We start from the raw sequence: 26,778 nt of genomic DNA on the forward strand, positions 1-26,778 counted from the left end.
AACGGTGGACTCTTCATGATCGGAGTGTGAGTGCGAGTAATATTATATTCTGAAAAATAAATTATTTCATTCCATGCCTATTAAAAAATGAAACATAAATTCCCACGTGTCTGTGAAAAAAGCCCCACATCTTTTTACTAAACTTGCGTCATTCAAGATTGATTTGACAGCAAAAATTTTAAGTTGCCGACCCGCTACTGTCAGCTGCTCGGAGAGGATCAGAGAATGCTCATTGCTCTCGCACAGACGGATTGAGTGAATGTTTGGGTGATGAAGTGCACTTCCATTTATGGCGAATGCCCGACTTGGCTGAAAATGTGCGCGATAAATTTTCTGCGAAACGGAGACTGGCGTGAGAATGCAATGAAAAGAATGCCTCAAATATTTACCTTCGATCTTTATTAACTTGAGAAATTTATAAAAATACTCCTTGGAACATCTGACGAAGTGATGTTTTCGCGCACTTTTACATTGTTCGATTGTTTTAATTTGATTTACATTCAAAAGAGAGCAAGAGAGATTAAAAGCCCGGGCAGTAAAAATGTGAGCGGAACATAATCCAGTTTTATGGAGCCGTATGTCGCATATCAGGTTCGTTATTATCATTTGTGAGCACAAACGCGAATAAATTTTCATCAGCCGCTTGCCGACACGTAAATTGCGGGCGCAAAAAAAACCGAATGCATATAATTTACCACATTATTTTGAGGCGGCCAATAAATTGAGAGAAGAAAAGAGAGCTGCTCTGCTTCGAGGAGAGAGTTGAGAGGTGGGTGGTGTCTGTGAGGGTGGACTGAAAAGAGAGCAGTGCTGTCATGTCAGGCCGCACCCTGATTGTAATTAACGCCGACGCGGCTGCCCGTTAATTATATTTCCAGTATGGAGCAGAAGCTGTTGGATGTTTGCCGCGCGTCTCTATGAAGGAAAAGCTGCGGGATTTGCATTTTTATTGTGAGCATTGGCAACTCACACGGAAGCAAACAATGTATATAATGCAATAAAGTATGAAAAGAGATATTCACAGATATAATATAATTATTTAATGTTGCCGTGAGTTATGAGCAGCTATTTTTTTTTTTTAAAATCTAATAATTTTATAATAATGGCGACAAAATTAAAATATTTATTAATTATAATTTGAAAAATATGAAAAGAAACTTCTATAAAATAGTATTTTATAATTTTGCATATATATCAGTTTAAATTTAAACTAAAAAGTAAATTTCATGTAAATAAAATTATTATTTAACAATGAATGTATCTTTTTAAATTGAATGCCAACACTTGGGGTGTGTGTCATGGAAAATTGAAACCGGGCCGTTTGCCTGGTTTCAACTTTTCATAATTTTTAAACTTGCATTTCTTTTGAAAAATAAAAATTCGTGATGAAATCAAATAATTCATTATTTAAAATAGTCTTATTGAAACACGAACGTAAAATTTGATCACAAAAATAATTTCGTAAATTGCATGTTTAAAATTAATTAAATCTCACACGTTGAATTTTTTAATTGATGTAAATTTCATTTCAAATCTGTCTGAAACATGTCACGGCGGCATTCGCTCTCAGAGGTGTATAACTGAACGACCTGATAACAATCGCGAAATACTTGACGTCAGTTAAAATTTAGCGCCGCTGTTTGCTGCTGCATGCACCCGACTTGCAAATAAAAACGTTTTTCTCGCCGCCACTTAAGGTTCTTGACCTTAAAATTGCGAGCTGACCTTCAAGCAAGTCTCACATTTTAGGAGAGGAAAATAAATTCTTGCTTTTCATTTAATTAATAGTTACTCATAAGTATTCTCTTGAATAGAATTAATTTAGATCATTATTTACTTAATTAGCATAATATGTGGGCCCGACTTATTGAACAAAAAATGAACCAGTTGATCTATTTTTAGATCCAGTTTGTGGAAGTGTTTCAAAAATAACCTTCCTTTCTCTGCGCACTTCCTTCTTTCTAAAGGGAGAAGTTTTCGCACAACATTTTTGCTCACTTGAGCGCAAACTAGTTTGCTTGCGGATTGAATAAAATTGATCGGGAATTGCGTAACTTTCCAGGCGGGAGCAGCAAAAAAATGTATTAGCATTTAAGCGATTAATAAGGGACCAGAAGCGGCACAACTTTTAGCCGTTTTATGGCAAAAGCGGGTTTCGCGGTCGCCGCAGACGGTTCTGCCTACGCAACGATGCAAATAAATTTATTGTGTGTATCACAATTTTGGAGATAAACTGGAGTTCCGAAACGTCGGCGATGAAAGCGGAGCGCTCGTAAATTCTGCCTTTTTCACGTCGCGCAAAAATATCTCTTGTTTATGCCGAAATGCTTTTTGTCTGCTGCAATTGCTACACTTTCGCAGTACAAAAAGGTCACTTTTCAACATGCAAAACTCATTTGCACCTTCCAATGAAATTACATTTTGTGTATGTGCCGAGTTCAAACAAAGCCGACGAATTTCTGCGAAACTTTTTTCTATTATAAAAAAATTTCATGTTGTGATCAGATAAGGACAGGAAGGAAAATTTCTGACGATTTCTTAACAATTCATTATTTTGAAAATACATCAGTAAGTATACATTTTTAAGTAATTTCATAATGATAGAAGTATCATCAATTTTTTTCTTGAATTCAACAAAAATTTCTTGACTTTCGATTTGAATATCTTAAAAAATGCCCATTAAACTTGTTTATTTGGTTCTTAAACTTCATCTGGGACTTTTTTTTAAATAATTTTCCACCAGTCGCTGTTTTGAAAAAGAAAAAATTTAGCAGGCTTAATGGAATAATATTAAAAGAATAAGCAGTACACGCTGTTTATCGCACCCTTTAATTACCAACCTCACATAAATCAAATTTCTTGGTGAGTTCTTAAGAACCAGCTTCAGACCGATAAGCAACTTTCATCACAAAACACATAGGCAATCTTGCGTCAGCAGCTCTAAATATAAAAAGTAGAAACATCAGAGACTTTTAAACACGATCAGTATCGAAAAACTCTGATTGTCCGTCGGCTGAAAAAAATTATTCAAATCAATTCGATTGAACCACCGAGATTCCGGCAACACCAAAAAAAATGCACCGCGGGCCAAAGGGGAGATTCTCGAGCTGGTTTTGCGCCTCTGGAATTCACTCGCTGATATCATCTCTAGGCCTCTCTTGCCGATTAATTACTAATAATGAGCGGCCAACGAAAACCCACTGAAATTACACAAACACCTCTACCAGCCTATGCGTGTGTTCATTATGTAATATTTAATGGAAAGGTGTGTGTTAAAAAATTATTCCATAATGTGTAAGTTATAAAAATGTCTTTTATTGTTCATACAAAGAAAGGTCATACCTAAAAGTTTTGCGGTACATCTAAAAATTGTTGCTTACAAATCGACTGAAAAAGGTGCTTACTTCACTGGGGATTTTTTTAATTTTATATAATGTGACCTTTGCTTTAGAACTGAAAGATTTTAGAAGCCCCTCATCAGTCTCATCACCAGCAGGCTCAGTTTCTTTTTCATCGGCTTCTGCATAAATTTCATGTTCGATGCTTTGGTCAGTTGCTTCAGTTCCACTTAAATAACTATCATTATTTGAGTCATAATCCTCAACACTCCGGCGAGCGATTTGTCTTCGATGTGAGTTAGTCTGATCCACGGCTGAAATTTAAAAATAAAACCGTATATAGTGAGTTTTTATTTTTGCAAGTTAAGACTGTGAAATTTGAATAAGGCAATTTTTAAAACAATTAAAATATTCAATTACGACTTGTAAATTTGGGTTCAACTTTGCGTGTATTTCTTAGAAATGAGGTTTTTTTTTCAAAAAACTTACCCTGCACAAGGAAAATTCCGGCGATGAAAAGAAATGCCGCGACTTTAATTTGAGTCTGCATCTCGCTGCTTCTTCCAAGACACTGGCCGGCCTCGACTGACTTCAGAACAACATGATTAGGGGAATGAGGAAAAGTATGAAGATGGGAAGACCCCGGGGTCAGTAAGGGTCACTGGCTGGCATTGACAATTAGAGGAAATCAAAATACTTATTTCGCATCAACATTTGATATCTTTTTCCTTGAAATATGTTTTTTTTTATGAAATAATTGCTGATATATAATCATAATCAGAATTGTAAAGTTGAACTTGAGAATTAAATTCATTATGCAGATATCGTGTTTGTGCATGTGGTTCAAAACACGACTCTCATTTAATGATAAAATTATAAAATAAAAATATAAATCAACATATCAAAATAAGCTAGAAGTGTAAAATTGTCAAGTCTGTGTGGCGTTTTAATAAATGAAATTCATTAGCCTTGTTATTTTATGCATTTGTTTAATTACTTCTCATTTATCAAAATACTCAAATAAAAATCAAAGCTGATCTATAATAATTTTTTATTTTCGCTTTTTTAAATGTTTTATTAAAGAAAAATAATATTTTATTATTCCCCATTAGGTCTGAGTAAGAAGTCTTCGTTGAAGTATAATTTTTTCCCTAGGGCTGGTTTTGTAGTCACACGGCGATATAATATAACATTACTAATTAGCACGCTTTACGCACCTCGATTAATAGGAGGCAAGCGCAAGATCAATCTCGGAAATGTTAATTAAACGCGAGGCACGCTAGCTGTTGTTGTTGATAATTAAATTTGTTGAAATAAGCAGCAAGTGTGAGCTAATAAGCGAGATAATGCGCAACCGCACGTCTTTTAATAAAAACAGCCAAGTGTCCACTTCATTAACCTGCTAAATCTCGTTCAATCATCTCAAAACTCGATTAATAATTTTCTTCTATTAAAATTTAAGTATTTCTCGTCCAGATGTTCACAGAGAAAATATCCACCCTCAAAGTTATAAAGACTATCCTGAGCATTGAAGTTTTTACTCGGACTAAAATATAAATAGCAACACAATGGACTCATTAATTATCCGTATTTCAGCAAGTCTCCGACGCACGCACATGAATGAATGCAAAGAAAGAGAGACGCACTGTGCTCTCTATTTAAAAAAAAATTATTGTTCATTTCCATCTGCTTAATTCAATTGAGAGACTTTGATCATAATCGGCGGTCAGGATTTCCAAAAGACATTTAAAAGAAATAAACAAGCGAAATTATTGTGTGTTAATATTATTTGTCTCGCAACAATCAATGCGATTTATCACTCTCTGGCAGAATTTACACCGCCATAAAACAAGTAAAAGATCAATCTCTCAATAAATATTGGATAATATGCTATAAAAAGTGCCATAACTTTTAAACTGGTCAGAACAGAAGCTGCAAAAAACGTGTTGTATTTTGCATATTATTGCCGTAATATTTTGGCAAATTAACCTCAAATTATAATAAAAACCAGAATTGTAGTAAAAATAACGAGCCCAATTATATACTAAATTCAAGTATGGAGGTAAAAGTTGGCATCTCTTATTATGGGGCTGACCATTTGCCCTGCCTCTATTCTATTTCGAAATTGCGCAACGCGGTCGAATAACTGAAAAATGTTTAGAATGGCGCGGCTCGCGGGCATTCATAGGGTCGGTCTCGCTCGAATTGAAAAAAAAATAACGGCGGACAGGTGTTTGTTGCTCGCGACGCGTAAATATGCAGCGCTTTTTTGTGCTTTGTGCGCGCACGGCAGCGAGTGTAGAAGAAATAAATATAAATTGGAGCTGCCGAATGATTTATCCGCGCGCGGCACGCCGAGCTGCGCGTATAATTACAAACCAAGCAAAGAATTGGCGAGTCCTTTTAATTACCGCACCTGCGACTTGTCTAAGGTGTAATGCTACTGGATGGAGCATCTCGCGCGCATTCTTCTCCTATCCTGCAATTAAATCGAAAATATAAATTTTTGCCGCAGCTAAATTGCTGGTTGCATTTTATTCCCGTGTCTAATTAAATCTTCGTCCCACGACGACACGCCGTTTTACAACACACGATAAAATTTTTTCTCATTGACTCGTCGGTAATAAAGATGTAGCTTGTGATCTCGCTCGTTACATGAGAGGAAAACTCTCTTCTGACACTTCCCACGATTTTTAATTCGCCATTGTTGGTCGTGGCGGCGCATTAGATGTCGATCGAGTGCGTGTACCAAAGGCATTACAAGCGACAACAAAAACAAGAGCAGCTTTCCTGAGCTCCAATTGATTCCAACAATTGCTGATTTCCAATGTTCTAAGCGTGCGAGTCAAACATTTTGTAAATCCAGGCAAAACATGAGCCGCCACACCGACAGCAAATCAACATTACTTTGTGAAATCAGCTGATATGTAAAGTAATTTTTGTAAGTCAAAATCAATAACGAATGCCAAAAAAGAATTCAAATAACAGGATTGTTTGTTGATTTAAAATAAGAAAGCGGTTAAATTTAATAATAATATTAGAATATTTATCTAATTAGATTATTGCATACTATTTTCCGAGTTTTTATATTATAATTATGATGATTAAATTTTTTATATTCATTTTTAAAACACCGTTATGCAATTGTGATTTAATTACAAAGATAACTTGCTATAAAGTGTTTAATACTGTTTGCAAAGATTATTTATTGTAATTTTCGTTAAATAAACATTATATTGTCGCTCAGTGCTCCACAATTATTGCCATAGTATAAGTACTCGTGATGATTGAATCTTTCTTTATCAATATTTGAATTTCAAATTAAACATAACACGATATTCTTAAGAAAATATAAGAAGTAAGAAATTATAAGTATAATCACATATGTGGCATAATTGAGGAAATAGAAATATATCAATATTTCTAATTAATTATTACAATGGCTGATTTTAATGTTGAACTAAAGAAGAAAGGAAAGTCAAACTTCAAATCTGAATATATTAAAATCATTAAAAAGAACAATCGATAAGATATAAAAACAATAAATCCAATCAAAAAGACAAACCAATTCTATTTAGATTAGAAAATTTTGTTGAACACAACATGTGTACGACTTAACAGGAGAATAAATACATTTAATACAATACAACCAATTCTATACTTTTTATATTTATAAATAAATCCTTTGATTTTTTCCATGCTTGCTACAATTTTCTTTGCTCATTCACTCACTTAGAAACAATATAAACACCTCCAATAACTTTGATTTTTTTCCGTTTCCGAGGAAAAAAACACGCCCATAATAATAATAATAACTTTTTCACTAAAGAATTGCTTTCAATCAGCAGCACAATGGGCTGGCGCAATTGCCACACACATTCTAATATTGTGCCCTTGCTTTCCAAGTTTGTCGTCTATTGACTCTCGGACTGACACGACAGAATTTTAATGACCAATTTATCGCCGTCGCCGCAGCTAATATCGGCCGTCGAACCGTGAAATTCGTATAAAAATACCAAAGTGCTCCATTCTCAAACACACCAGACAAAAGTGCGAGCGTATCTTTCCGCTGTGAGGTCATTAGCGAATGGAATGACATAAGAGTCACGAGTCATTGTTGGAGGCTTGTTTTGTTTGTTGCATTCTTTTTGTACAAGCATTGCGGCTGACAATGGTAAACGCCAATCTGGGCTAATGGTCTTTCTCTAGCCACCAGTGAGAGAAGAAAAATAACATGAAGTACACAACTATATAAATTCTACATTTCATATCACGCTAATAATCAAGACTGCTAATAAAATTTGATCAACTTCTTTAGCTTTCTCGTAATTTAAATTATCAATTGAACATTAAATAATATAATTTTAATAAGAATTTTTTTTGTTAAAGTTATTCTAAATTTCTAGCAAAAATTTTTTTTTATACCATATTGTGACTTTAGAGTTAGAATTTTTCATTAAATAAATTGTTTCTATTTCCAAATCAATTCTAACTATTGATTTTTGTAAACAAATTTATTTTCAAATTTTGGTCCATTTTTTGAATTTGAAAGTAGTGGTGACCTTGTTAATAAATAAATCCATCTCATAATAATTGAAAATATGGAATATTCTGAATTTTCTATTTTTGCTTCTTTCAGATATTCAAATTAACAATCTGCTTTTTCACCAAAATTTACTTTTTTATCAATATCTTTAGATGTTTTTTTCCTATAGCTCTATTTCTTAGCGCTAACTCTAATTATAATTCTGAGCATATTTCGTAAATCCAAGTGCTTATTTGTAAAATATAATTGCTGAATTGAGACCGAAAATTAGACGCGAAGAGAAAGGGTTACGTGTGAAATGTGTTACAGTAAAAATTAGAGGCAAATGGCGTAATTAATTGCAAGTAGCGCTGCGAGCAATCGGCGGTGGTTTTTTTTCTCTCTGCTCCGTGGGCAGATAATTAGCCAGTCCTCATTTGGGCTAGGGAGTGCTCTTCTTAAGTGCGGTCGCCACCTAGTTGCAATTTTGTAGCTCTAGGGCCAGATTTTCGAGCGGACCACCGCGACTGTAATTAATGATCGTCTGCCGAGTTTTGCCGGCGTAGGTGGCAAAAGGATTTCGTTGGCCTCTGGCACCCCATTCGCTCCATCACTTCTCAGGTTAATATGAATATATGGTGTTGAAGGATGGCCACCTCACCAAAGATTTAACAATTCGTTGCGCCAAAAACAGAATAAAGGAGCTGTTTTGAATGAAAGGGATGGAGCAACCCGCTGGGCAAGCGTGCTTTGCAAGTTGCATACATCTGCAACTTCAAAATTGAAATGATTTTAATTGTGCCAACACAACCAAGTGAACGTTTAAAACTGAGATTTTTCTTTGAATTCTTGCGAGACGTGATGAATGGTAGTTAAATGATGTTAATCCGGGTAATTGATTTATTATTGACACACTTTGAATTTGTCAACCAAAGCTCACTATTCGGAAGATGCGGTCTTTCTTATCTCTATATTTTTAGCAAAATTATACAAGAATCTACACAGTTTTTGAGGAATGCTTAATTTTAAAATACTTTTAGTGTAGAAACGCTTCATAGAATTGAAGATATATAATTTTTGATAAATTGAAGAACTCTGTGATTAGATCGTACGAGTAGATTTAATGGAATTGTATAATATCGCGGTACATTCTATTAGTTTAAATAAATCCACGCAAATATGAAGACTAAGCGACGTTGTAATACTTGTAATTATAAATTATAATCGGTAATTTAATTCCAAAAAAAGTCTTAATATTAATTTAAAATAAATTATGTTGAAATATCAATAAAAAATTCATTTATTTGTGTTTAAACCAATTCAAACCCAATAAAATTAAATTTAAACCAAAAAAATATTAAAAAAAAATTTTATATTAAAAAAAATTATAGAACAAATCATTATTTAAATATAAAATAAAATAAATTAAATAAAATTGGTATTAAATTTGCAGCATCTTCAACTTTCAATTAAGTAAAAAAAAAGGAAATTCATTTAGTAATATTCAGGGTAACAAGGATAAATTAAAAATTTTGAAAATAAAATGTTTTAAAAATCTAGATACGGCCCATGCCCAATCACTCAAATTAAATTCAATTGAAACGAAAAGTAATGAAAATTATATCTTATTATTCATTAAGCATTAAGGCCTACCTGAGGCAAAATTTGTGACTAAAGCACAATAGGAACAAAAACTTAGTCATCCGAGACTCACTGCGGTGGATGGGGCGCCTTTAAATAAATTTTTACAATTAAAGGACAAATACAAAATCATAATGAAGATTTGAAAAAATAAATGTTGCTTTTAGCAATAATTGATTTTTATCTTATTGATGCATTCAACAAACTATATTTTGCCCTTATCTGGATAAGTCGCATCAAATTGTGAAATTGAATGATGACTATAAATAGAATGCCTCAATAAATATAAAATAAATTCAAATGTATGTTTCGCAAAGAGCATCATCTCTAAACGTACTATTAACATAATCTAGATTTGGAACGTCAGCTACGAAAGTGAAAGGCATTTTCTTTTTGTATCTCATGCCTGATTAAGCGTTTCCTAACCTATTCTTGCTTTAATTAATAAGGTAGCTCCCCTTGAAGAAAAAGAAGAGCATGTAAATGAACACGCCGGACAAAAAATAAATTGCTTCTAAACATATGTGAACTTTTTCTCGGAAATAAATCGCAGGACGGGCAAAAGCTGCGCATGTTAATTGGAGGGATGAATTTTCAAGAAAGAGCAAACAGGCAATTGTGCTTGAGGTGGTGAACAGAGTACAAAAAGCGGCTATCTCAGCAATTTCAAATAGTGGCGCGTACAGCCATTTCTCGTCACATTCATCAATCGGAATTAAGCAAAGCGGCTCTCATTAAAAATAATTGGCAGTGAAAATCAACCTCGATCAGTCGAATTGAGACATTTTGCATATTATAATTCCGCGCACCCATAAACCCACAAGGGCTTTAATTTGCAGTAATTGCTTCACGCTCGGATGCGTGATAATCAGTCGGAATGGAATTATAATAAAATGCAAGTGAGGTCGTAACTCTAAAAGTCGGCCGCACAGAGAAATTAAAAGAAAAGGGCCTGGCCATTGCACCAGCTCCGACATCAAGATGCACTAAATCACGACGAGAAAAGTGAAACAATACAAGAGCCGAGCAAACTGGGTGGTTCACGATACGGAGAGTGGATTTTAGTAGCAACAAATACTTTGAAAACAGACTTGAATTTTCCGTTTAGGCAGGTTTTTGTAGATAATAAATTATCTGCGAATAATTTTCTTTTTTTAAATACAAAATATTATATCACTTTGGATCGTAGAAAATTGTTTTTACTTAAATTCCTGACAAGCCAAAACATACATTATGTTGTATAAATAAACTATACATTTAAAAAAAAAATTGAGGTTGCATAATTGAAAATCAAAATTAATTAATAATTTTGTAAAAATTTATTTTTTAATTTCATATAATATCCTATGAGCTTTAATGGTAAAATCAACACTTTTTCACCTATATTCAAAACTAATATAGCTTCTATGAACTATAAAACTCGATAAATTTAGCGCCTACATTCATGCACTCTATTGTAGACTTCCAAGTGAAAAATCTGCAGAGGAGCGAGAGATAAAAAGAGCGCGGTGGCCGCTCGCTCGCCCGCCCAGTCGCCCGCCGACATGCAGATTTGTGCCTCAGGTGCCTGGCACTGGTAATAAAATCCGCACAACATGCATCATTCAAGTGGTGAGCGCCATAATGAGCGCAGCCTTCCTTTATTCACAAATCGCGCCTCCAACAAAAGAAAGACAAAAGATCGCTTGATTATTGGCCATGCAAATAAGTCTGCCGATGACAGCCTATTAAATTTGGCTCAGATTTATGGCTTTATTCAATTAAAATATCAAAATTAAAAAGTAGGAACCGTGTTCAGATATTAAGTTGCTAGAATGGTTTGGCATTCGGCATATTATAAGAATTTTGTCTCCAAGCGTTAATTTCAATCGCCTTTATTTCACCCACTAATTTTGAGAATGTTCCAAAGCGGATAAAACGGTGTTGAACAAATAAAATTATATTTCTGCTCTCTTTATTTCTGTATTTTCAGTTCTGTAAAGCTTAAAATTATCAACGCCAATCGATTCAGCACCGCAAAAATTATTCACGATGCGTGAAAAAGAACGTCTTGCGTGTTAAAATTAAAACAAAAACATCAAAATTAGATAAAATTTATTTCCAGTTTTCTTCGTTTCTGTTCAATTTAGCTATAACAATTGATTCAGCGTCACAAAATTCTTCTAGTTGGCGTAAACAAAACTATTATTTTGAGATGATGATTGTAATAATCAAAATAATTGAATTACAAGAATTATACTTGCATTATAATATAAAATTAAATTTTTTTAATCGTTTAACTTTTCTATGTTGCATAAATTGACCATACTAATTGTTCCAGCCTTGTAAGTCTGAATCAATTATAACATTAAATATTATGCGTTGTAGTTGTTTAAAATAATTTAAAATAGATTTCATTGTTATTTTGTTCAATATTATTTAATCTATTATATAATATAAATTAAAATAATGTTAATTATTAAAAAAAAATTTTATAGGAGAATGATTAATAGTGTTAACTCAGTGTAATGACCAATATTTATCATAAAATACGTTTAACATTATATGATTAAATTAGAAAAGGGACGTTCATTGTTTATCAGTTAAATTCACACTTATTTGAAGATTTTCGAACAGTGCAGTAGCATTTGCAAGAGACGCTGTGGGGAGCATAATATAATAAATCAAACGCTTGTTTATTGCAAGGGACTGCGGCGTCGCGTAATTATTTTTATGACAGTCGGTGGCACACTGCAGAATAATTGATGGCACTAAATATCGGCGTATGTCGCGCGTCTCTCAAAGTGCATGTTTGCGGCGCTGCAATTATTCATCGTTTTACGGCGCAAAGAGAGAAGTTTAAAAATGATTCATGCAGAGACCGTCTCTGCATTTTATTAAATTTCCGACCTGCCTCAACGCGCGATGCTTTTTTCACAATGTGTGTGTGCGTGTTTACTTTCTAGTCGGTGTGCATTCATTAGAGCGCCAATTAACAATGACCTGCCCCACGCGGAGATGCTCTCAAAGGTCATTACCAGCGAATGCACACAGGTCATTGAAGGTCAGTCGTGAGATGCACACACACAAAGATGTTTCAATTGATGAGATAATTGATCTGGCCGGCAATAAGAGCGTGACTCCTGCTATGCTCATCACCAGCAGACGCTCCTTGCAATTACATTTTAAATTTCATAATACAATAGTGCAGGAAGTTATGCGGTCAAAAGGTTCAAGGACTTTTGCTCGGAAATTATTTATTCAAGGTGTAGTATTATTTGAATACTATCTCGTTAACTGATAATATAAAAAATATAGCGAAAAAAACATGTCAAAATATTTTTAATTATAACACAGAATTTTTCAATTTAAAAGAAATTAGGTTTTATATGATTTTACCTTAATGAAAAAATTAAGATGAGGAATGTGTGAAGAGTTTTATTTAAAGCAAATTTTCATCTACTTTATCAAGAATCAATTTTTAACTATTCAAGTCTAAGAAATTAATTGAATTGAAAAAAAGAGTTGCAAAATTTGTATTGAAATAGGTCGCTGACATTTATTTAAATTTAATAGCCGATCTTTTAATAAAAATCCTCCTTTTTATTGACATTATGTTTCATATTCAAATACTGAATTACAAATATTTTACAATTTTTTGTTAAAATAAACGCAGTTCAAATTTAATTTTTACGGCTGCATCAAGTTCTGCACAATCATAACCACGGACACGCCCAATAAATCATTTTCGCTGCAGCAATTGATAAAAATTACTCAGCGGCGCGTTGTGCAAGAAATGTGTTCCAATCAATAACAATTCAAGCGATGATTGATGTGCGAGAGAAACCGCCGCGCGGAATGAATTGGAGCGGCCACTGCAAAAGAACTCTCTCATTACGAGATCATTGTGCGGCGCAAAAACAACTGCCACGGCTATTTATGACACGGCAGCGCGTATTGTGAGTAATTTTCAATCATCTTGAATTAATTAGGGCTGAGCCACGCAGCGCGAGAGCTTTGAGGATAAATCATCTGTGTACGCAGCGGGCAGTTATTGCACTTGCCGTATTGCGCAAATACGACAATTATTGTATGGACACCACCAAGCAATGATCGCTCCTGCATGTGTGGTTCCGTGAACGACATGGAACATTCAATAGATCACTCTATTGTAAGTAATTTTAGCATAGTAAAAGAAAATTCCTTAGATGAAATTTGTACTTAATAAAAAAAGTTATTAATTTATCCTTTAAATCAAAGGTTATCACAAATTAAATAACTCAAATATTCCAGCTGGGATAATTTGTAATTACTATTAACAAAATTGTATTGTTGGTGGCAAATATACAATTGAAATTAGAAAAAAAATGGACGAATGGAAACAATCAAAATAAAATATAAAATTAAAATTATATGTTGAATTTTTTTATCTTAGTTATTTTATAAAATGCTTTCAGTTTTCCCTTTCAATTGTTGGTTACTCTTGATGGAGAAAATACTCAATTTTTTTCATAAAACTGCACTTCATTCTACAAAATTTTGATTTAATAATGAAAACAAGACGGTATAGGAAATAGACCTTAATTTAATTAGGAAATTTCCATATTAAATTTACAACTGGTAAAAATATTGTGATTTTTTAATTCAACAGAAATTAGTGTCGACAGTCGTTGTCAACAGAAATGTTAAATTCAAAGACATGTTTTAATTTTAAGAAGCACAATGCAATTATTACAAATACAATATAGCGTATGTTATATTTTTGCATTCATCAAATTTAAGAAAATTACAGAACAGCTAATATAAAAATGTCTGTATTTTTCACTTGTAAAATTATCAACAACTCGTAGCTTCAAGTCTCAAACTATCGAAAGAATTATGATGCAATATCTAGAAATATAAATAAAATAAAAATATAATAAAATAATTATAATTAAACGCATTCAACGTGTAATCAAATAAAATATAATTAAATGTTATAAAATAAAATAAAATGACTTTTGTAAAAGTCTACAAATAATTTATACAATTTATTTTCGCCTTATATTTTTTTATACCACACTTAAAAAAGTCAAGACAGTAATTCATGTTAAATGAACTATTTAAAAGTTTTTTTTTTACTGGGTACTATATTGATCATTTTAATTTTTTTTCTTCCAAATTTAAAACATCTGGTATGTTGTTTTGCTTGAGCGGACCCACACTTGGGTTGCGCACGAAACAGGCGCATACATAGCGTTGGAGAGCCAGAAATAAAAGTGAGCTGCTCGCAAGTTATGAGTGTGATTTTGACAGCAATGCACGCACACCGCTGGCCATAAGGCATGCATAATGGCTGTCAATTAAAAGAAATAAATTCCGTGCATTGCTGTGCTGCCGTCGCAAATCCGCTCATTTTTTATGTGATTGGCCTCTCTTCTTTTCAATGCAGCGCAATCATCATTACTCCTCGTCGCTCTCTCAATACTCAGTGGCTTTTAGCGAACTGCTCTCGTTCTCGCACCGTCTAATAAACAAGGGCTTTTTACCAACGCAATTTATAACATTGCGGCTCGTTCGGTCGTTAATATTTTTTGCTTTCTTCTTTCAAAGCAAGGTGGATAGCTCATGAATAATTTAAGATTAAATATTAAAAATGAGAATATTTCAGATTGTTTAAAATGCAAATTAAATTGATTCAACAAATGTAATAGATAAAGTAGCTTCTCCTTGTTAAAAAAAAAAATGATACTTTGGCGTAAGCTAGAAAATTCAAAGGAAAAAAAATGTATGATTTTATATGAAATTAAATTTTAATTGCGCATAGAATCCACAAACTTTTACTTTTTTTACATTTTTAAGTTAAAGCCCTAAAATTTTTTGACAAATTATCAAGGGAAAAAATTAAATTCCATATTTAAATCAAATTTTCAACCTTCAAGTAAATTTATATCTAATGTAATCACTTTTAAATTTGATAGACTAGTCAAAGTAATTTCCCGCAGGGTTTGTCTGATTCTTAAATTAATTCAATTTCACTTAGCGTGTAAATCGTCACTTACCGCAATGACGCACGCTGCGCATTCAAATAATGCCCAAAATTAGAAATAGCGGTCGTTTGTTTGAATTCCGGAAATCGGAACTTCCAATCATTCAATCATTCGTCGTCCAGCCATGGATACGTCCGCAAGGGGCGCCCGAAAATTTTTATTTTTCGCCGCCTGCTTGGCCCTGGTGGTTGCCAATGAATTAACAAGTCCGGACGACGACGCAGGAGGTGAGTCTGCGGGAGAGGATTTGCGAATTGTATTTTTGTTTATTGTGCACCATAAACTAGCAGGTATTGCACGCGTGGGAGGACGCACGGCAAAAATAAAATACTTTTCAGAGCTGCGGGAACCAAGATTTGCAAGCTCGAAGCGATTCGAGCTTGTTTTTTCTGCGTGTCCTAAAAGTAAAAAATTATAAATCTTTATTATATCGGAATCATTTTTATATTATTCCTAGTATATTGTGTGATTTTTACGTATAGGAGAGGAAATTTTGTTTAAAACCTATCTAGTTCAAAACAATTAATTCATTTTTATTATCTCAATGCAAATTGATGAGGTTTGTTCAAAGTGACCAACAACTTCCTTTCAAGTCACCAAAGTTTTATTTAAAGAAGCTGTGCAACGAGAAGCTGACCGCCGAGTTAATTTATTTTCATGTATGACAAACGGCCAAATTTAATCAGTTTCCTAAGGTGGAGCGAAACCACTTTTGCGACCGAACAAAGCAGAGCGAAATCGTTATTTATTCCGACGTTCGCCTTTTCACTGCTGGCTATTGCGAGTGAAATGGGACCAGAGCGAAAGACAAAAAATTTATGTTATCTCGTTGCTTGGAACCTGACCCACCGAACGCGCGTCTTAAAAATGATCAATATGAAAAATATTGATATGCTGCAAAATGAGGAAAAATCACAAATTATGAGATATCGTAATGCCCAAATATTCAAACTTATCTTTAAACAAATTTTATTCACAATAATAAAAATGGAAACTACAATTGTATTTTATTTAAAAAAACAAAATTAAAACGTTTTATTTTGTTAATAGTTTCATAGTTTTATAATTTATTTATTTATTAGTCACTACTTTTATATTTACTTTTCATTAAATCATTGAAAATAAATATTGTATATTACTTTATTTTAATGATGATACTTCAAATAAATATTTCGTTTTACTTGGTAGACTTTATCTGTTGTATAATAATATAACAGTTCAAATGAAAATTATGATTATGTGACTTGTTCCACATTGAGGATATAATCCTTATTTGGTTAAAACCCCTTTATAAAAAGTGGTATGTCTTTAGTTGTCACAAATTCATTAGAATATTTGAAGAGTATAAATTGTCCTAAATTAAAAGCCATAAAATTTTCATCCTATAGAATATTTTCCATGTCCCTCTTTTTTTTAATATCCCTCTTGCCAATAAACAGGGTTTTTTTTAAATAAAGCATGTACGTGTCCCATCGCTGGGGTATTCATAAAATTTAACATTTAGTTGCAAAAAGTATTTAAGAGGGCAATTACATTAAACCTTTTTCGTGTTCAGTTTTATAATAGCTCTCAAAAGGTTTTTCATAATTTTTAGTCTCCAGGACATATAAATTTATCTTTCGAATAAACTTAACAAACATTTTCTCATCAACTAATTTGTACACAAGAGTGTTCTTGTTCTTATTTTAATTCAAAACCCCAATTTATTAAACCATCATATTTTTCTAATATTTCAAATTCACTCTCGCTAATATTAATTGCCAAATTACTTTTAATATTTAAGTAGAAAAAATATTGAACCATTGGAAAATATACATAATTTATGAAATATTTTCTGTATAACTAAACCACCGCTGCTTTCTAACAGCATTCCTCCTCCTTCATCTAAAGTTGATAATAAATCTGCGGCGGACACCTCGGCCGCATCACTTAGCACAGGGTAATCGCACCTCTGCACAAACAAGCGTAGGTGCTGCAGCCTTTGGTTTGTTTATTGCACCGTCTGGTAATTTATGGTTGCTCCGGCCCCGGAATGAAGAGTGCATGAACGCTGATTTGAAAAATATTTTATTTATTTACAAATACCAGCCGGCGATTAGATCGCGACACGTCTTGGCGTCAGACTAACTAAATTTGATTGTGCCGTAATGAAGCATGAATATGCATGTCGTACACTTATCGCGTTATTCTCTCGCGCGTATTGAGACATTACTCTTGTTTCGCATCGCGATGGGCGCGGACTTTAATTAACGCAGCGACCGGCAACACACGCTTGATTGCAATATTTCAGTCAAAGTCCCAAAGGGGTACCACATGATGTCTGAAAAATAAAATGAGATTTCGGTAAAAATGCAAATTAAAATTGAAAATTGCCTGAAAATTTTAAATTTCATAGTTGCTATACAAAAAAGCCTTGCAATTTATCCAAAATTCAAACTTAATTCTTTTAAAGAAACTTGAATATAGTGATTTTTATATTTCAAATCCATTTTTTCAAATTCTTCATCACTAAATATACACAATAGGATTTATTATATTATAGTAACATTTTTGCTTTACTTTGCTTTCCGAATAATTTAACCATTAATTGTTTTCCTTCAGACTTGAACATTTTAATTATTTGATTACCAGCACTTGTTCTGCACTGGTCATGCTTAAACCAAGATTTGATTTTCACTGACTGATAAATTAATTTTCGTAAATTTACGCCGCTTACTTTAGATATTCTTTGCGATTGACGCAATTGTTGTTTAATTTTATTGTTTGCGGGCATTTTTTCTATTTTCTTTTTATTGGGCTGGAGAATTCAAAACGATCAAAATCTCCCAGTTGTTTGTACACTAATTTATTTTATGGAGCGTCGTTTTCTTGCAATCGGTTGAATCTCTCGGCAAATCAGGAGGCAATTCCGTTTCAATTACACCGACATAAATCGCCGGAAAAAAATGAGTGCAGCAAGAGAAACAATGTGCAGCGCGCACAGAGACTCTAATCTCTTTTATTGGCCTTTAATAGTCCTGCCTGCTCTTGGCACCGCAATTGCCTGGCAATATATTAATGGCCGCGCCACTCTTGACCAAGATAAGAATTCTCACGGTGCTTTGAGAAAATACATTTTTTGACCGAGTCTCGTCTTTTCCAGCAACCAAATTGTAAAAAATATACATAAAACAGCCAAATTTTCTTATAGTCATGTATAGGCCAAAAAGCACGAATGAATTAATATTCAATCTCATCTCCACGTCTAGAACTGTATAATTGAGTTAGTTAGCATTAAGTTTGGTGAAATGAAAAATAAGCAAGTTTTCTTGCACTTTTAGGAAAATTATTTCCTCGTTCTATTACAATAAGAATGTTGATTCTTAATAGAACTGATAAACTTAATGCATAAATGTCTCTCTGAAGTGCCAACTTCTTCAATATTATAATAGTCAAATTATTTAAGCACACATTAATTTAAAAACATATATTAGAGTAACGTTTTTGCTTGCATAAATCTAATTTTATTTTTTACTAAATCACGGCCTATGTGAATGTAACAAATTTATGGAAGTTATACTAATTCAACTTTTTGTATTTTGCTAAAAATCTAATTATAAAAAGGCTTCAAACAGTTGCCTTAGAAGCAGCGTTTGAAGTATGTTGTTTAATCCCCCCCCCCCCCCATCTTGACTTTTTTTTCATTTTCAGCTAAAAATCTCAATCTTATGTAATTCATTTTTACAAAAACTTACTGCACTATTATTTTCACATCCATCACTTTAGAATAATAATGATAAATATTATCTCTTTCAATTTAAATAGACAAATTAAGAAAACAAATTTCATAAAGAACCAATTTACATCTCATTTATCAAATTTATGTTTCGCTTGAAAATAAATTTAAAATTGCACCAAAATTAACAAATTGATTTGCTCTTTATTTTTTTGCAGTTGAGGAATTTAACGTGGTGAGCAAAAGACACGTAGCATGGCGTGCACCGGCGGCCAATTCGTATCACGCCGAGTCCAAGATGTACAACGGCAGAGGGTGCCGAAGGGCGTGCGTCAAGGGCGCGCCACCAATGACCTGCAGATACCACTTTGTCATGGAGTACTACAGCACCCTCGGACCGTAAGGGCAATTTTATTATTACAGTTGCCAATTCGAGTCAAAATCCAATCGTCAAACAAACTTTTGAACTGGCAATTTAATTAAAATCGGCGTAATACAATTATTATCTCGTCATATTCGAAGTAGGACAAAAGATTGAAAGTAAATATTTATTTTATTTTATGTTACAATAAAAATCTAATTTCAAAAAATGTCTTTCGATCATGAAAATCACTTTATTTTATTATGAATGATTGTAAAGCCCTGTCAAACTTTCAAAAGGGTCCCTGAAGTCGAATTTTTTTATGGTTTTAACGCATCTTAAAAAGCAGTCCGAAGATCACATTTTTCGCCGGTTGATCGAAAATTCGGCTCCCGAATCGGCTCAGTCGGCAATTGAAAAATCGGCGTTGAAATTTCTCTGCACTTTGGCCACGTGGCTTCGCAGGCAGAAGCGCGAGAGGGGCCACATGTGCCGGCGGCCGATGCGACACGGCAAACCAAGTAAATGAGCCCGGCGCGCGTTCAATAAAATTATAATCGCGGTTTTCCCTACCTTGGAGACACGGCGATGGTCCCTGGTCCGTTTGGGGTCTTCGGCAGGTCGGCAAAGTGCTCCGTCGGCTCAAATTCGGCGAAATAGGGTCGCTGGGGTGACTTTTGTTGTCATGTTGCACAAATGCGAAAGCAAACACTCCCCCTTTATCACGCTGGCGCCGGCGGCTGCTGCTGCTTCTTGTCCTCCAAGAGCAGAGCGAACAAGTCGGGACAGGGATGAGATTGGATGAGAGACAAACATTTCGCGAGAGGCAGGCATAGAAAAATAAAAATGACATCGCGCTGATTTATAATACGAATTTTAACACGTTTAAAAATGACATTCATAGTATTGCACCATTAATATTATGGTTGATGAAATAGCTTATCGTTCTTTTTTTTTATTATTTTACAACAAATCATCTTTTCGGAGCAGAGCTATAAAGCATTGTGCGGATTTTTTTCGAAATGAATATTTCATACCACAGAAATTTTTGAAAGTCAAAATTTGATTTATAATGGATGATTAATTTTTGAAATTCTTTTAAGATTCGTTTGGAAATTTAATTTATTTGATGTGAGATCCAAATTTTAACCATAGATGATTGGCCCTTAACAAATTACAAAAATTAATTAAATTGCAGCTCTAAACGGTTGTTATGGTCAATCGGCACTTTTCAAAAAACATTCTCGATCATTTATAAACAGCATGTAATTTTATTACAAATATTTTATCTCGGTGTCAAAATTAATTTCCAAACAAAAGGCTAAACTTCAAAATTAAAAAAAAAAATCACCCTAATAAATTAAATTTTGATGTAAAGGTAAATAAATAAAGTTCTGATGACATTGACTAAAATAAATGTAGAAAAATAAAGATAATTTAATTGGCTTCATTTTTCTATGTAGGATTTTACTTTCAAAAATTTTCCAACGTTACGCCATTTTATCAACTATCAATGCTGCAAAATATGAATGTTGTTTTTCAACAAGTTAAAATTTATATTATTAATGATTTCATTTTTATTTTTCTTCCTGCTTCTCGCGGTGACACATACGTCTCTCATACCTGTCCTGAATTGTTCGCTCTGGTCTTGGAGCACCAAGCAGCAGCAGTCTTTCAATAAATTATTAATTAAACTCCATTAATTATAAAATATAAAATTCAGGGCTTGCCGTGACTGTCCGAACAACCGGACGGCGTGTTTTGAGCGGCAGTGCGTGACGGCGGACGGAATCGAAAGAGGAATCATGACGATCAATAGAAAAATGCCGGGACCATCCATACAGGTTGGTAGAAAGAATTCACTTGCAGGCAATTTGAGCGTGGAAAGGAAGCCTTGATTGATTAAATAAATTTGGCTTGCAGGTGTGTCAAGGTGACATGGTGGTGGTCGATTTTGAAAACCGAATTCCCGGCGCGGCCACCGCCATTCACTGGCACGGCATTTTGCAAAGGGGCTCCGCGTTCAGCGACGGCGTCCCGCAGCTCACCCAGTGCCCAATTCCCGAAGGCACCACTTTTAGGTATGCATATGAGGCGGACGAAATCGGCACTTACTTCTGGCACTCTCACGACGGTAAATAATTAATTTACAAAAAACAAAATAAGCTTAAACTAATTATTTTTATCATGCTGACAATTTTATTCCATTATTTTAAGTATTTAAAAACTTTTTCATAACATTTTCATCCATTTGTTTTAATAAAATATTATAAACACGATTTAAAAAAAACATTAATTATTGCTCTTTAAATTTTTTAAAAATAAAAATATTGCAATACAATATATCATTCAAAAGCAGGCATTCAGTCATTTAAAATTTTTTGTATGTGAAAACTAACAACTTATAATAATAGAAACGTAAGGACCAAATTTTTATTACCATAAGATTCTACTTTCATCTTTCATTCAAAACTTAAATTTGATTATCAGTTTTAAATCATTTCAAAAGAATTGTTACACTACTATCTTAATTCTAATTAATGAATCGCATTCATAAATAAAATATCTCAAGAATCAACATAAATAGCTAACAAAATAATTCAGTAAATAATACTAATAATAATAACTGTTCTTTAGGGCTAATTTTATTTTTATTTTTTATAATTTAACCGTTAAAAGGTTTGCAAAAAATGGACGGCCTGACTGGCAGCATCATCGTAAGAAGCCTTAAAGACCCCAGTTTCCAGCACTACGATTGGGATTTGCCCTCCCACGTGATCGTCCTGCAGGACTGGCTGCACCAGTACACGGCTGAACGTCTTCCAGGCCCTCGCCGCTTCCGCAGAGGTCAACGCCCCGACGCTCTGCTCATCAACGGCAGGGGCAGATTCATTGTAATTCATTTTTTTTAAGCTTGATCTCTCTAAATCACCAAGGTTGACATTCAATGTGAATTTTTCACGACGCTAAAGTACGTCAGAAATAATGTTATTGTAGAGCAATTAATTTAAAGAAATAAATTTACTCGCAACTTAGGAATAAAATTCAATAGGGATTTAAAATTTAACGTAATTAACAATGAAAATTCACAATAACTCTTAAGCAGAAACTGATGCAATTTGAGACGAATTGTACCTACTTTTTTTTCTCAAAGAGAGTAAACTTTATTTCCAAAGGTTACTTCTTTTCACCTTCCTCGCCCAACATTCTTACCTGATTTAACTCTTTTTCCCCCTTTTTTTTTAATTTCTTAAAATATGTCAATCTTATGTGGTAATCTAATTTGATTAAATATAGTAGAGCAGCTAATACTGGGAAAGTTAGGAAAGAATGTTCACTTCAGCCTGAAGTTTTTATCTTAAATTGTTTTATTTGACTACATTTTTATATTCAATTTCATTTTCGGATTTCATTTCATTAATATTATGCAACAAATATTGGACTCTCACATTTATTTGTAATAATATTTCTCAAATCTCAAGCAGTATAGAAAAATCCAAATAAATTATCTTATAAACGTTGTAATTGATAAAACTATCGTTTTTTTTTTTTAATAATTGTATGAAACTTGATTCTAATTTGCAACTAATTGATTTGAAATACTTTTGCTTTTCAGAACCCCGTGACGAATTCTAGCAACGGCATTCCCTTGAGCGAGTTCCGCGTGTTCCCAGGTTTCCGGTACCGTTTCCGTCTGATTCACGCCGGCTGTCTGGTGTGTCCACTGGTCTTCACCGTGCAAAAGCACTACCTGACGGCCATCGCGACCGACGGCAGTCCTAACAAGCCTGTCGTCGTCGACTCGCTTGTAATTTTGCCAGGTATAAACAGAAAAAAATTTTCTATAATTAGAGAACTACTTGTTATATAATCGCGCGGTTTGGAGCTAACGAGGCAATTGCTTTCACATAACTTGCGTAACGACCGCCTTCCTTTTTAGCAGGTTTTGCCAAATATTAGCTTTCAACAAGACGTTTTTATGGCCCTTGTTATCCTCTCACACACGTCCCCCGTCACGCGGCGCACAACGTGACGTCCAACGATCATAATCTAGTTTTTTGTTCCCTTTAAAAATAGACAAACGTATTTCTTTGGTTTTCGCTAATTGGAATAAGTTTTGAAATCGTAGGCGAGAGATATGATGTGGTGATCAACGCGAACAGACCTGTGGGAATTTACTGGATCAGTCTGCGCGCCGTCGGGGAGTGCGAAAACCTCAACATTTATCAGGAAGCGTTGCTCATTTACGAAGGCGCCTCGTACAATTCCCTGCTCGCCTCGCCCAGCCCTGGACCTGCAGGTCTTCCCGAAGGAGTTGTAAGTTGCTGCCCAATAAAAATAGATTCGTTTCTAAAAGCATGCCACAGTTTATAATTGAATAAAATAATCTCATCATTGTACTTTATTTATTAAACGATTTTTTTTGTTTAATCCTTTTTTTTCAAGTAAAGTTTTTTATGTGATAAATTTAAACTATCCATAATTATATTAAAATTAATTTAAAAAATAACATAATCATGAAATAGCTTTTAAGCATCGTTAATTCAATACAGTTTTTTCTTTTGCAACCTTTTAATTTATTTTTCTGTTGGTAATCACAGTGTAGAGATTTTCTTTTTCCATAAAACAGACCTTTTTACCTTTCATGCTGGAGCGTGCTGCAAACGGCCTCGCTCCAACGTGAAGCAGGTTGACTACCTCAAATTCTGCAGGCGTAATGTTGTTCCTCTGTTTTAGGTGCTGAATCCTCTGGCGGGCGCGTGCAAGCCGGGCCAACCTGGCGTCTGCGTCAATCAACTGCAAGCCGAAGGACCTTTGCTCGCCGTTGACCCAGTTTTGACCTCCCAAGATGTCATCAGAATGACCATGACTTTCGACTTTCACACGTTTGACTACGACTCTCTCTTCAAAAACCCCCACTTTTACAAATTCTATGGTACAGAAAATTCCCATGTATTAATTAAGAATTATTTTTATTTATTTGATACAACTTTATTTAGTTTCAAAATGAATGTTTATGGGTTCAAATGAGGGCAACCTGCTCGAAAAGAAAAGGAATTCTCCTAACATATTCACCACTTAAAAATTTATTTGAAATCTATGAATTTGCTTTTGTATATTTTGCTCTACTAACTTTAAATTATTATAAAAGCAAAACAAAAGTTTCATAATAAATTGTATTGCAGTTCCTGCACCTTCGGATATTCAGGTGGCTGGCAGAATGAACAACATTTCTTTGATCCTTCCACCTGCGCCGCCTCTCAGTCAGCCTGACGTTTTAGAAAACCTTTGCGCGAGTGGCAGTGAAAAGTGCTGCCAAAACCCTCAAACAGAGGGAATCATTCCCGGCCACCGAGAGTGCATCAACATAATTTCTGTGCCAACAGGATCGATCGTGGAAATCCTCTACCTTGACAACAGTAGGCGTAAAATTGTTATCAAGAATTCAATTAATTCAAATAAATCCAGTGAACACAAATGGAGGTCTAACGCACCCCATTCACATGCATGGACTGATGTTCTACGTTCTGGAAATCGGAAGCAGTGATGACAGATTGATGGGGAAACACCTTCTGTCCTACGATTATAGGAACAATCCTAATCCAAACAAAAAGGACACCATTGCTGTGCCGAGCTTTGGATACGCCAAAATTCGATTCAAGGCCACTAATCCAGGTAAAAATATTTTCAACAATTTGTTTTTATGGAAATAAAACAATTTTGTTGCAGAAAATTTCAGTAAAATATATATTATTATTTCGAAATTTGTAGAGTCGACTTGAGGAAGTTAGATTGAGAGCTTTTTAAGTTTTACAAAATATTTAAGAGTGCTGAGGTTGGCAAAATACTTATTATAATTATATTAATATAATTATAATATTTTGCTAAGTAATTACTTAATCACATTAGATGCAAGTTTGTAATTTTCTAAAACCTGGTAGATGGTTTACTAAGCTATTTTTAATTAATTATTTCACTGGAAAACAGCTATGAAATTTCATAAAAGTTAAAAAAACACTTTAAATATGTCAGTTACAATTTTAATTCTTTTTCTAATAACAATTAATATTTCTTGCTTTTTATATCTGTCTTTTCAAAAAGTCAAACTTCGCTAAAGTAAAACTTTAACTATAAAAGGACAGTGAAATATTGAAAAACGATTTTAAATAAAGAAAATTTTATACAATTAAAAAAAAATTGAAATCCAATTTACTGTCACAATTAAGCCATAAGAAATTATCCAAAACCTTAATAAGCATATTTAATTGAATTCCCAAAATTAAATATTGATAATGTTTTTTTTTCTTTGAATTTCACATAAATTTCAACAAAAAAATCAATTTGTAGGTTACTGGTTGATCCACTGTCACATTTTGTTCCACCTTGACTCGGGCATGGGCGCAATCTTGAAGATTGGCGAGCAGTCCGAGTTCCCGGCAGTGCCAAAAGGCTTCCCCCGGTGCGGCGACTACAAGCCCGGCTACTAGCTGGGCTGATTGATGGCGTTGCGAGAGGAGCGAAGAATTCGTCATCATTAGCCGCGAATCTGATGAAACAAAGGCGCTGATTGTGAGGGGCATTAGGGCGCGAGAGGGGTAGCAAACAGCAATAGCGCGCGGCCGAAAACGACTATCAAAACCGGCCACACGCAAGCGCACCGCGGCTATTTCCACTTGGCCCTGGCCCGGCATTGTTACTTGTCTCGCCGCTAATCCTCTACTCTCGCTGACCCCGTGTTAATTGTTCAATTTAACTTATTTCGCTCAGTAAATATACAAATGTTAATGTGTCTTTTCCTCCGTTTGTCAAGTCCGTTTTCAATAAAATGGACTAATTTATTGTACAGAGAAAAAAGTCGCCAAATCGTTTACTCATCAAACGTGCTTTTATTTTATTTTTTTAATTGTATCATAATCAACTTGTAATTTAAAATTATTGCTGACAAAAAGCGAAAAAGCCTCATTTTATTTACATGCATACATAAAATTAAATTAATTTTAATTCAATTTGGTAGAATTTTATTAAATATTTGTGTTCAATAAAATTTTCTAATTTAATAATATATTATTATAATTATAATTTTATTTTGTTCTTTTTAATCAATGTTGTAATTTTTATTATTTATATTATTTACAACATAACTATTTAAAATTGACATACAGTATATTTATAGTACAACTTTTGTTTAT

At 33.8% G+C, this 26,778-nt stretch overlaps 1 protein-coding gene and 1 long non-coding RNA gene across 6 annotated transcripts in view; one reads left to right on the plus strand and one right to left on the minus strand.

The window, feature by feature from the left end:
- Window positions 1–26,609, plus strand: part of LOC132198398 (uncharacterized) — a 117,769-nt gene extending 91,160 nt beyond the window's left edge. For 4 of the 5 annotated variants that reach the window (XM_059622440.1, XM_059622431.1, XM_059622450.1 and 1 more), the window contains 10 exons: window positions 19,446–19,626; window positions 21,312–21,432; window positions 21,512–21,722; window positions 22,268–22,482; window positions 23,205–23,409; window positions 23,718–23,905; window positions 24,326–24,524; window positions 24,775–25,008; window positions 25,058–25,264; window positions 25,937–26,608. In XM_059622440.1, the coding sequence (XP_059478423.1) occupies window positions 19,526–19,626; window positions 21,312–21,432; window positions 21,512–21,722; window positions 22,268–22,482; window positions 23,205–23,409; window positions 23,718–23,905; window positions 24,326–24,524; window positions 24,775–25,008; window positions 25,058–25,264; window positions 25,937–26,076 (1,821 nt within the window). In that variant the 5' untranslated portion in view covers window positions 19,446–19,525 and the 3' untranslated portion in view covers window positions 26,077–26,608. Of the gene's footprint in view, window positions 1–19,445; window positions 19,627–21,311; window positions 21,433–21,511; window positions 21,723–22,267; window positions 22,483–23,204; window positions 23,410–23,717; window positions 23,906–24,325; window positions 24,525–24,774; window positions 25,009–25,057; window positions 25,265–25,936 lie in introns of all 5 variants that reach the window. The other variant, XM_059622423.1, reaches the window with a different exon arrangement.
- Window positions 3,294–3,946, minus strand: LOC132196219 (uncharacterized). The gene is made up of 2 exons (XR_009441749.1): window positions 3,828–3,946; window positions 3,294–3,652 (listed from the first exon to the last, which is right to left on the minus strand). It is a non-coding gene; the product is annotated as an uncharacterized LOC132196219 (long non-coding RNA).
- Window positions 26,610–26,778: the final 169 nt, after the last annotated feature.

The sequence above is a fragment of the Neocloeon triangulifer genome, unplaced genomic scaffold (assembly GCF_031216515.1).
Source record: "Neocloeon triangulifer isolate White Clay Creek 2 clone unplaced genomic scaffold, ASM3121651v1 ptg000001l, whole genome shotgun sequence".
NCBI classification, from domain to species: Eukaryota; Metazoa; Arthropoda; class Insecta; order Ephemeroptera; family Baetidae; genus Neocloeon; species Neocloeon triangulifer.